We start from the raw sequence: 12,081 nt of genomic DNA on the forward strand, positions 1-12,081 counted from the left end.
ACCCTGCCGATGCGTCCCCCTTGTCTACCTTGTCACAGTCTCCCCCTCATGCCATGTGTCATCCTCTAATCTGTTGCAGAACTACAACTCCCATTATGGACTATCAGCAGGACATGATGGGAAGAGTAGTTCTGCAACCTGAGTGGCCACATGTTGCAGAACTACAACTCCCATCATGGACTCAGGACATGTCAGCAGGACATGATGGGAGTAGTAGTTTTAGGGGATAACCTCACCTGTCCTGGATCCTGCTCTGGCCTCCGTAGTCCCCTTCTCCTTTTGATGGTCCCCGAGTTAAGAGAAAAGGAGAGGGGGTGGGGGGCACTGAGGTCCGGGGGGGATGGGGTTGCGGCATAGTGCTTGTTGCATAAGATTGGGGGTGCGGGGGGGGGGGAGAATGGGGGTGACGGGCACGGATTGCTGATGTCCGGGGGGGGGGGGAGTGTTATGGGGGTGTCGGGCGGCGTGCGCTGCGGCCCGGGGGGGCTGGGCGGAACGGAGGAGATGTGCAGCGGGCCGGGGGCTGAATGAGCGTGTCGGGCGGGGGGGGGGGGAGTTCGGGGCTGGACCTTTCATGTTGCGGCGCACCAGGGGCTGAGGTCTGGGGGGCAGCATGGGGGTCAGGCTGTAGGAGGCCGGTGCAGACTGAGGCGGCGGCAGGAAGAGGCCGGGGGACCAGAGCAGACCAGGAACAGCAGGAGGCCGGAGGAGACAAACGGACAGGTTCGGGGGAGAGGGGTACGGGTGGTGGGCAGACAATCCGGAACGGACACTTTCCTGATATGCATCAGGAAAGCTTCCGTGGTTCCGGCACTCCTATAGACTGCTATGGGGGCGTCCGGACCGGAATTCCGGACAAAAATAGGACATGTCCTATTTTTTCCGGATCTATTTTCCGGAACGGACACCCTTCCGGGAAAAATCTGGAAGAGTGTCCGTGTCTAATGAAACTCTATGCGTCCGGAAATCCGTCTGGATTTCCTGATAGGAAATCCGGACAGATTTTCCGGACGTGTGAAGGGGGCCTTAAGGACTATCTGTCCTTAAAAATAACTTTTGACATGGAATTACACATGTCAAAAGTTATTGATCACGGGTAGAGCGGGTATCACTGCTGACACCCATTGTGATCAGGAGATATGTAAAGGGGGAGAGCATGGCAGCAGCACAATACACTACCCAGCCAGTCACTAATTCTGACAATATAGCCTCATAGTCTTACATTGTCAGAATTAGCCATTAGCCGGGGAGTGGATGACAATGTTGCCGCTCTCTCTTCCTGGCTATATGTATCTCCGATCACAATGGGAGACCAGCTGTGATCAATACCTTTAGAGATGCCTGATGACATGTCCAAAGTTATTTTTGACAGGTACAAGTTTCAGTCCTGAGATCTGCAATCACTAGCTATAAGCAGGTGAAGTGCACAGTAGCGTGTTTAGCTCTCCTTTCAGCCACACGATCCAGTTAATTTACCATAGACTATAATGGAGCCAATGGGTCTGGCTTTGCAGAGGGATGGAATGTAGTGTTACATGTCAAAATTTAACTACTACTTTAAGATCGTATTGTCGAGTGTGGTCTTTTAGTTGTGATCTCGGACACTTGTAATAGTAGTGGGTTTAATTTCTGAGGACATACACCTATAGAATAGATGCTGAGATGGGGTAGTGCATTTATTCTATAGCCAGAGACTGTCCAAACTGTTAGACAGGAGGTAACAAGTTTTCTTTCAGGTGAAATTCATGAACCAGTTAGAAAGATGCACAAACCACTTTACCCATTTGGATGCATGTTGCTCCCCAGTTTTTGTCCTCTGCATTTACATGCATATCAGCACAAGGAATGTCTTAGCATAAAGGGGTGTTCTGATATAACTAAATGTTTAATATGTGGCTGGGGATGGGGTAAAATAGAGTGCTGTAAATAGTGTCACCTTACTGTGTTGTATTCCTGTCCCTTGCATAATCAGCAACGGACACTGTTCATACAAAACTGTGAGGCATAGCCTCTTTCTCAATGTTTCTATTGATATCTATCCAGTGCTGCCACCAGCTCAGTATTCAGTCAGAATTCACCTTAAGGGTATGTGCACACTGAGCAATTCTAGCGGAATTCTGCCCGAATTCCGCCATAAAAAGCGGGCGGAATCCGCGTGGAATTCCGCGCTTGTAAATGCAACATTGCTCTTTCCATAGAGAACAATGGGATTTCCGACTGCCCGTGCATACAGAGTAAATTTCCGTCCAGAATTCCGTGCAGAATCCGCATTCCGCCCAAAGAATGTACATGTCAATTCTTTGGGCGGATTCCGCTAGAGGAATCCTATAGAAGTCAATGGGGTTTGAATTCTGCTGGTAATTCCGCTTGCATTTCGCTTGATTTCCGCGCGGATTCCGCTCAAATTCTGCCAGAGCAGAATAGGCGAGGAATTTCAAGCAGAAGTCTTTCAGCTACAATTCCTCGAGAATTGCTCAGTGTGCAAGGGCCCGAAGGGTGGGTACACAAGTACGGTATCAGCAGCAGATTTCACGCTGCAAGTATGTAAATGCTAGCCCTCTTAACCCTTAAGTAATAGGGAAACTATACGCAGCGGATAAACCCACCTTTAGCGGCATTGATGTACTAATTAGAAGTATATGAAGGCACGCTATGTATTTTGTAGGTTAACTATATTACATGCATAGCGTGTTGCAAACCTTTATTTGGCCGGCTGCTACATCTGCTTTGCTTTTCCTAGCCTGTGAGTTTCAGGGTATGAGCCTTACTAACGTATGGGAAATATAGAGTTGTTTAGCTGCTCTCGTTCTTACATATTATAGAGCCTTCCTATCCTGACAGTGAGCCATTGGTGCCAGTTATACCTTTCTGTCAGGGTATGTTCACACTGAGCAATAGGCGAGGAATTAAAGGGGTTATCCAGCACTACAAAAACATGGCCACTTTTTCCCCTACTGTTGTCATGAGTTCAGGTGCAGTTTGCACTTAAGCTCCATTTACTTCAATAGAGCTGAGTTTCAAAACCCCACCCAAACTGGAGACAACAGTAGGGGGGAAAGTGGCCATGTTTTTGTAGCGCTGGATAACCCCTTTAAAGAGGAAATTTTCCTGAGAAAAATGTCCTCCTCTTGGGTTGGTGCAGAATTGAATTGAATATGTGTTAAGTTGAGCGCAGATTTCGCAGGAAATTCCTTGCCTATTTCTCTGTGTGACCATACCCTTACTGTATACACTTTCTACTAACAAGGTCTTTGAAAACCTGGCAATTTATTACTTTTTTCATCCTGTTTTCTTTGCAACTTTAAAAAAGATAATGTCTTCTATAAGAGTCTGGGACATTTACTGGCCTGTTTGATGAAACAGTGCTTTGTGAATGGAAAGTAAATCTTCCAGACTTGAACAGTCTTTCCCGGCCCACGTGTCTGTGGCTTGAGGAACAATTTGCTTTACATGCGCAACGGCAATTTACTGGTGATGTCGTTTAGTAATGGCACAAGACAGGTAGTGTAAGGCTACATTTCTGGACAGTGAGATAACTGATTAGGTTTCATGTATTTGCTGTCTGAATGTCCCAACCAGGTCCTTAGTGTATGGGAGCAGACTTCATGTCAGGAAGCTGATTTACACAGTCTGAAATGTAATGTGGAAGTATCCACCTGTGAGCAGCTGTGCCTCCCATAAACCTCTGATCAGATGCAGATGTGCAGTGGAATAGACTGCTACCAATTGTCAAGTACCAGTAGTCAAATCACAGCCACAAGTTAATTCAAGGTCAATAGCTTTTCACAAAGCTATATTGACTATTGATGGCGGGAGCATGTTTCCTTTCCTTTTAGACCATTTGCATGAATATAGTAGTTTTCTAGTAACTTCTACTATGAAAGAGAAGATCCTAGGAAAATAGTAAAATGAGTGCATCTAAGGGCCGATTAAATAAAGTCATATTGCAGCGTTTTACACAAGCTCTGGGTTGTACACGGTACATATAAAACTAATATATACAGTATTATATCTCCAATAGATGGCTTTACGGCTTCACTCAAGTCAACAGTACAATGCTACAATACTTTGCACTAATTATTCTCTAACAGTGATGAGCGAACTTGCCGAACCTCCGGATTTAGCTGAACCCGAATGATCTACATTTGACTATAGGCTGCATCCATGTCTTCCTGGCAGTCCTTCCTGCATTCAAAGTCTCCAGCCACCAGGAGTCAAAGGCTGAGTGTCCAGTCTTGTCAAGTTCACTAATTACTGGTCTCTAGTGTTAGTAGGAGTTTGTACAATGAAGCCATTGCTTTTTAGCTGATCGGTGTGGGGTGAAAGGAGGCAGACACCTGTTTATCTTACATTGATGGCCTATCTTATGGATAAGTTATTAGCGAGAACTATTACACTAGAATATCTGTACGCTGGTCTTGCCCAAATCCCCAACCCAATGTCCCAGCTCTGAGCTTGTGTAGATTTTTGCCATTATTTATGCTAGCTTTAAGGTGTAAATCGGGCACAGAAGGAGGCCGCTCCCCCTGCCCATCCATCAGGCATGCAGGGTGTTCATAGGCTTTAGGTCACACATTTGTGACTTTTGACTGTTGTACCCAAGAAATGATAAATGCCCTCCCCCACCCCCTCACCCATTGCGTTTTAAAACTTGGACAAACCCTGTATCACTCCAGGCGTCTAGTATTGTATAGATCATAGTAGTAAAATTAAATCATAAAAAAATTTCTTTCCTTAAAAAAAACTGAGAATATTTTCTAGAACTGCTTATTTAAGAAAAAAATAAAAGCCATGATAAATCTATTTATTTTTTGGCAATTGTTTATCTTCCTGCTACCATTATTGTTGTGCTTAACTGCAATGAATGACTGTAGTAGCCCAGAAGATAGAGCGGCTTTATCTGTGCTTATCCAAAAAGATAGTGCAATCTTCAGTGTGCTATTAACACACACTTTGTAGTCTGGCGTTTCATTCCAGCATACTGCATGTCTCGGGTGTGGAAACTTTTATAAATTTCTGTACTTTCAGCAACTGTTGTGGAAAAGAAAATGTCTGTCTTTTGTCTAAAGCAGCAAAACAAACATTTTTGCAAGTAGATAGAGCAAATCTGCTCTGGTCATATTCACCTGGTTGTCTTCTCCGTGTCTCAAAATTGTCACTAATTCCATATCGGCCAAGTATATGTCCGCTTTTAAATATGTTTTATATGCTTAAAAGAAATCACTTAAAGGTGTTTCATGTCCATTTATACTTGTCTTTTAAAATGATAGTACATTCCAGAAACGTGAGGACCCTAGTATGGAGCATGTTACTGGTTCATCCATCAGTTGACTATTGCAGTCATGTGTTCAGTGAAACATAACATTACGTTGACTGAATAAACAATACCTGTATTAAATAAACTGATGTTCCTTTGACGTGATTGATATATAAAGTCTGATCCATGGAAGACTGAACAAACATAAGCACAAAGGCGATAACATCATATTTCATAGGTAACTAAAAAAACACTCTGCTTTTGACTAGTATTTGTGAATACATGCCTTTTGCTTATCTTGTATTTCTTCACTGAAAATTCAGTGAAGGAATTCAGCAGGAAATGGTGAACTGTTGGAGCTTGGATGACCCCTAGGCCTCATTCACATGTTCAGTAATTTTTCAGGACCGTATGTTCTGTCCGCAATCTTTGTCCACAATACACAAAAAAATGTCTGTAGTGCATCTGCAATCTTTCCTTTTTGTGGATCCACTAAGATTGGGAAGGTGATTGACATGATCGGAATTTTTTGCTGATGTTATGGATTTAACATCCGCAGAAAAAATGCACATCCCATATACTTCCAATTCCTATATTTTTTTTCTTCTGCACAAAGGATTATCGGCCGGTAATCGGCCAAGTACAGCTGATAATTGCTTTGTGTAATACTACCCTTACTTTTTGTACTGTATTTTTTGTTCTATTCATTGACATTTTGTTTTTGTTTTTCTTTCAGTTATGATGTTATCTTTGCTGGTGGCCCAGAAGAACTACTCAAAAAGTTTCAGCAATCAAACAATAAGGTTGTTTTTGCTGCAGAGGCATTGATATGGCCTGATAAGAGATTAGCTGACAAGTACCCAGTGGTGCGCAGTGGCAAACGATTTCTTAACTCAGGAGGCAAGTAAAAGAATACATTTTATTTGTAGGATAAATAGATCATATGAAATATTTATCTATTGAGTTCTAATTCCAATTAGAAATACTCTAATTTTTGCAGCAAAAGGGTTAAAGTTGACCATTCCTCAATCTGACAGGCCACTGCATGGCCATAGTAACATGGTTCCCTTGTGTCTCCTGCTTATGCATTGGCGAGCTAGGTACAAAGGGAGGGTCAAAAACATTTTGCATTATGTACTGTAGGTTTGACTCTTTCGAATGCACAATGTCTGTTTAGCTCTTATTATTTCAGACAAAGCAGTTACAGTAAAGTTTTGGAGAGTGTCCATACATCAGAATGTTTATAGCTATAGTTGTTTGTTTTTCTTAGCTTCTTCTTGTGCATTTTATCCAAAGGTCCATAAGGTACCTCGAACTGATGGAAGAACAGGATCTTTATAAAAAAATACAATACTTGGCTAGCATATCACTTACGCTTTCTGGTCATTTAGAGGGAGAATAGAACTATACTTTCAAATTACTAAGTTCCCCTTAAATTACCACCTTTTCTAAAATTGTTGGCTATACAGAGCTAAGCTGGGTTTGGAACTCGGTCAAAACTAAACAAAGTCCTAGTACTGTGAGGGTACAGAGCACACAATGCACAAGTGCACAGTCTGCTCTGACCTTTTTTCTGGGACTCTGAACTGAGACACACAGGATTTCATAGCTGCCTAACTCTGTTTATTATGCTTCGTTTGACTTTTCCCAGATATTAACTCCTTATTCCCAAAGTGCAAACAAATGGGATTTTGGATATTTATATAATATATTTTATAATCTGGTATGCAATTCACTTTATAGCATGAATATACTTCTGACGTTTCAATTGGTGCAAAATAAAAAAAAAAAAAAAAAAAAAAAAAAAAAAAAAGTGTGAAAATACTTGAAAAGGTTTTCTAGGACTGGCAGAGACTCAGCCCCAGTATATGCACACTGAACAGGGCCTTAAATAGATGGCACCTTTTATTATGTAGTGGCCATGCCAGATTATTGCAGCCCCACTTCCATTGAATTGAATAAATGCTGAAGTGCTGATAAAATTTATTTTATCACATGCTACAAGTGAACGATGGGATGTCAAATCCATAGTGCATGTGTCCTGTCATCCACTGCCTCTTATAGTTCACAAAATACTACTGTATATTCTAAATAGATTTCTTAAAAGATTTACTTAGTAAAATACACCTGTAAATGTATACAAATGCGGTTTCTTTCAATGTGGTGAAAGTAATTTATTATATGTGAATTCCAGGATTTATTGGATATTTAACAAATGTAAAGCAAATTGTTCAGCAATGGACATTACAAGACAATGACGATGACCAACTTTTCTACACCAAAATTTACATTGACCAGCTCCAAAGGGTAAGAAATTTAATATTTTGGAACTTTGCATGGACTTTTTTTTAACCCCTTAAGGTCAAAGCCAATTTTCGTTTTTGCACTTTTGTTTTTTCCACTTTATGTTTAAAAGGCCATAGCGCTTGCATTTTTTCACCTAGAGACGTATATGAACACTTATTTTTTGCAAAACCAATTGTACTTTGCAATGACAGGCATTATTTTTCCATAACATATGAGTTTTGCATTTACGCCGTTCGCCCTATGGTAAAACTGACTTGTTATACATGTTCCTCAAGTCGTTACGATTACAATGATATGTAAAATGTATAACTTTTCTTGTATCTGATGGCTTGTAAAAAATTCAAACCATTGTTGACAGATATATGTTCCTTAAATTCGCTCTATTCCAGGGCTTATAGCGCTTTTATCCTTTTGGTCTATGGGACTGTGTGAGGTGTCATTTTTTGCGCCATGATGCGTTCTTTCCATCGGTACCTTGATTGCGCATATACGACTTTTCGATCACTTTTTACTACATTTTTTCTGGATTTGATGCGACCAAAAATGCACAATTTTGCACTTTGGAATTTTTTTGCGCTAACGCCGTTTACTGTGGGAGATCAGGAATGTGATTAATTAATAGTTCGGGCGATTACGCATGTGGTGATACTAAATATGTTTATTTGTTTATTTATATTTATAAAATGGGAAAAGGGGGGTGATTTGAACTTTTAATAGGGGAGGGGATTTTTTATTAATAAAAAACATTTTTATTTTTACTTTAACTAGAAGCCCCCCTGGGGGACTTGTATATAAACAGCACTGATCTCTCATAGAGATCAATGCTGTGTATAAACACGGCAAAGATCGATTAGATCGGTGATAGATTGATGCAGGCCATAGCAATCTATTGCCGAGTCGGGATCAGCGTCATTCCGACGCTGAGGCCCGACACGGGCAGGAGAACGGATCTCACCCCCGCGATCGCATGGCGGGGGGGAGATCCGACCCACTAGACACCAGGGATGCACGGAGGAAAGCCTCTACGTGCAGCTGTCAGGTTTGACAGCTGCACTTAGAGGCTTAATTAGCCGGCGCGGCAACTGGACCCGCGCCGGCTAATAGAGGCGCTCCCCGGCTGCACATGTCAGCCGGGATCGGCGCCATTCAGAGCGGGGTCCCGGCAGGACCCCTCTCTGAGCACCCCGCGCGGCACCATGACGTATCAGATACGTCATGGGTCGCTAAGGGGTTAAAGATAAAATGAGTTCACCTTATGAACTAAATATACAAAAGCATGGCCACTATAAAAACATGCCCCTTTTTGCACCACTCTTGTCTCCAGTTCAGGTGTGGTTTGCAATTAAGTTTCATTTACTTTAATGGAACTGAGTCTGGAGACAGGAGAGGTGCAAAAGTGGCCATGTTTTTGTAGCACTGGATAACCCCTTTAACCAGGTGCGGAGCAGGGGGAACCAAGTTAAATGCTTAAGACTCCCATTGATCTCCAATATTTTGGATGTATTAATGAATATACATTGTACTACACCTATATACCATGTAGACAGCCACTGTAAATAAACAATAATTCCACCATAGATTGAAAACATGAAACTTTTATTTACTACAATCACAAAAAATATACATTAAAAACAAGACCTGGGGAGGTGGGAGACCATGCTGCTGGGACAAGTTGTATTTGTAAAGTGCCAGTGCATCCATATCCATGATGTTGTAAACTACATAGTATAATCCATCCAGCATAAAGTGCATGTATTAAAGTGCTAGTGCCAATAGCTACAGTACACTGATAGGAATCACATATGTATAGATGATTACATATGGATGACAAGTAGACTTTACCAGTATGCCACACAGGTTCCAGTCCACTGGCCCCCCACCTCACGCCCAACGCAGTTTTGCTCCTTGCTTCGTCAGCTAGGGGAATTGTATATACACAGCACTGATCTCTCATAGAGATCAATGCTGTGTATATACGCAGCAAAGATCGATTAGATCGGTCATAGATTGCTTTGGCCTACTGCAGGCCACAGCAATCTATTGCTGAGCCGGGATCAGCGTCCCACTAGACACCAGGGACGTGAGGTCTGAAGCCCTTTAATGCAGCTGTCAGATTTGACAGCTGCATTGAAGTGCTTAATTAGCCGGCACGGTAACTGGACCCGCGCCGGCTAATAGAGGCACTGCCCGTCTGCAGATTGCAGCCGGGAGCAGTGCCGTTTAGAGCGGGGTCCCGGCGGTACCAGGTACGTCATGGGTCGCTAAGGGGTTAATACATGAACTTTATGCTGGATGGATTATACTATGTAGTTTACAACATTATGGATGCACTGGCACTTTACAAATGCAACTTGTCCCAGCATCATGGTCTCCCACCTCCCCAGGTCTTGTTTTTAATGTATATTTTTTGTGATTGTAGTAAATAAAGTTTCATGTTTTCAATCTATGGTAGAATTATTGTTTATTTACAGTGGCTGTCTACATGGTATATAGGTGTAGTTTGGTTTAAGCTTTACATGTGGGGACAGGTTTACAGTCATCCACACAGCCATTTGATCCTAGATTTATAGGTGTTTTCTTTGAATATACATTGTGCCTGTTTATGTGGCCATTGTGGTGATCTTTGTTTACATTAATAATGTTTTATCTCTATAATGTCATTGCAAAGGGCATTGAGTGGCCACCAAGGCTATATGACTTGCTTTACCACTGGAAGACTTGTCAATGGGTACCATGAAACAAGGAGCTGAGCGTTGTGCAGGGTAATAGGGAAGGAAGACTGTACTGTGAATAGATAGTAAAAGCATAAAGAGAAAAGGTTGCCAATTTGCTACACATTTTTGCTGCCTATGTTGCTGCACCCAAACATATATTTGAAACTATAGAATTGATTGATTCTTCTTTTAATGTCATCCATTTTTTGCGATATGGAGATATTTCCAAATCTGAGCTATGGAGGTCACTGCAGCCAAAGATATGTGGCTTTGGCATGTCCTTTATTCTTAATTGTAGAAGATCTAGTTCTAGAATGGGTTTGTAGTTTAGTTGTAGAATTTCCAGACCCAAGAGGTATACAATATGATACCTAAGCTATTATATATCTGGAATATTTGTGGTAGAGTATATTCCTATAATGTGTAGGATGGTATCATTCCACATCCTCTACAGCATTTATTGGAAGTGTTGCAACATTCTAGCTAATTTATATAAAGTATTATACTATCTAAAAAGCATTTTTTGAAAGGAGTCATGATGATTCACACGTGATGAGCTACTGAGTAAGCTGTGGACCATTGATGATTTGTGGAGGAGTTTGTTGACGTCCTTTTCCTATTTCTGAATATGTGGGAGGGGAACATAGGATAGTGGGGTTATTAGGTGTGTATACATTAAGCTAATTTTTCTTTTTTACTTAAGAAAATTTGAAAAGTTGAGTTTAATTTTGGATGTAAAAGATTGTAAAGAATTTAAAATGGAAGTAAAAATAAAATCTGATAAAACGAAGATGAATGTTGTGTTTTCCTATACGATCCTATGTATTATGGTAATATGTCAGATGAAAAGCAGTGATATCCGTCCTTTGGTATTTGCTCTACTTAGTAAAATTCCTTAGTAATTGTCTCATTGCCTTATATAAAAGTGCCTCTCTGCCTGATAATTTTAGGTATGTGGTTGATGATGCACCCCAAACCTGCTCAGCACTCTTCTGTGATTTGATTTTTCCTGAGAGATTTTTGTCCAGAAATTAAGTGCAGAAGTAATTTGGGTGCATCATAAAGAAATTGGTAACTTGTTTTGTTACATAAACTAGTGCCTACATTTCCTCTTAAGTTCTAACATTGAACCATCTTGAAATTGGAGATATTTCCTTTTAATGGCACTTCTCCAATATAGTCACAAGTTCTCAGACGTAAACAGCCCTCCATTACATCCTTTGTTCTGTGGCCAGTGTACCAATGGGAAGCCCATCTGCCGATTAAATTATGTTAAATTTGACACCAATTTCTTTTCATGTAAAAGCGGATGAGAAGTAAGGAATAAATGTGTCTGTGCTTTTTGTCTGAGTTGAACAGGATGAATAAGAATTAACTAAACTATGTAATAAAAATGAACTGTTTTTTTTTTTGTTTCCTGTTGCCAAATTATGACTCTCTTTTCTACCTTGAGGCTCACCATATGGTGTTTACAACACCATCAATGCTCGAGCACCTTTTCCTATACCCCTGTGTTGTAATTGCTTAGTAATTAAAACAGAAAATATACAATAAAATAGATAACAAATTTTACAGTAAATTGGATGTCCGAATCTTACAATTCCCCTTGCCAGTGGTGCCAGCCCTACACATTTGACATTGTGAATACTTGACAATGTCCAAGAAAGTAGGCACAAGTTTCTTTAAAGTGACAAATGGTAACGTCCAGTTGACAATAGTCATATGTTTCAAGAATGAATAAATGTGGAACTGTACAATGAAGTTCTGAGAAAAGATTTTCCAGAGTGGTGGTGGTAGTTCAAT

The 12,081-nt window shown here is 41.0% G+C and overlaps 1 protein-coding gene across 4 annotated transcripts in view; it reads left to right on the forward strand.

Annotated features, from left to right (window-relative positions):
* The window catches only part of PLOD2 (procollagen-lysine,2-oxoglutarate 5-dioxygenase 2), a 155,828-nt gene that overhangs the window by 108,266 nt on the left and 35,481 nt on the right, over positions 1-12,081 (forward strand). For all 4 annotated transcript variants that reach the window (XM_069975398.1, XM_069975397.1, XM_069975395.1 and 1 more), the window contains 2 exons: positions 5,994-6,157; positions 7,452-7,564. In XM_069975398.1, coding sequence (XP_069831499.1) covers positions 5,994-6,157; positions 7,452-7,564 — 277 coding nt within the window. The remainder of the gene's footprint in view (positions 1-5,993; positions 6,158-7,451; positions 7,565-12,081) is intronic.

Source organism: Dendropsophus ebraccatus, chromosome 6, assembly GCF_027789765.1.
Source record: "Dendropsophus ebraccatus isolate aDenEbr1 chromosome 6, aDenEbr1.pat, whole genome shotgun sequence".
Classification (NCBI taxonomy): Eukaryota; Metazoa; Chordata; class Amphibia; order Anura; family Hylidae; genus Dendropsophus; species Dendropsophus ebraccatus.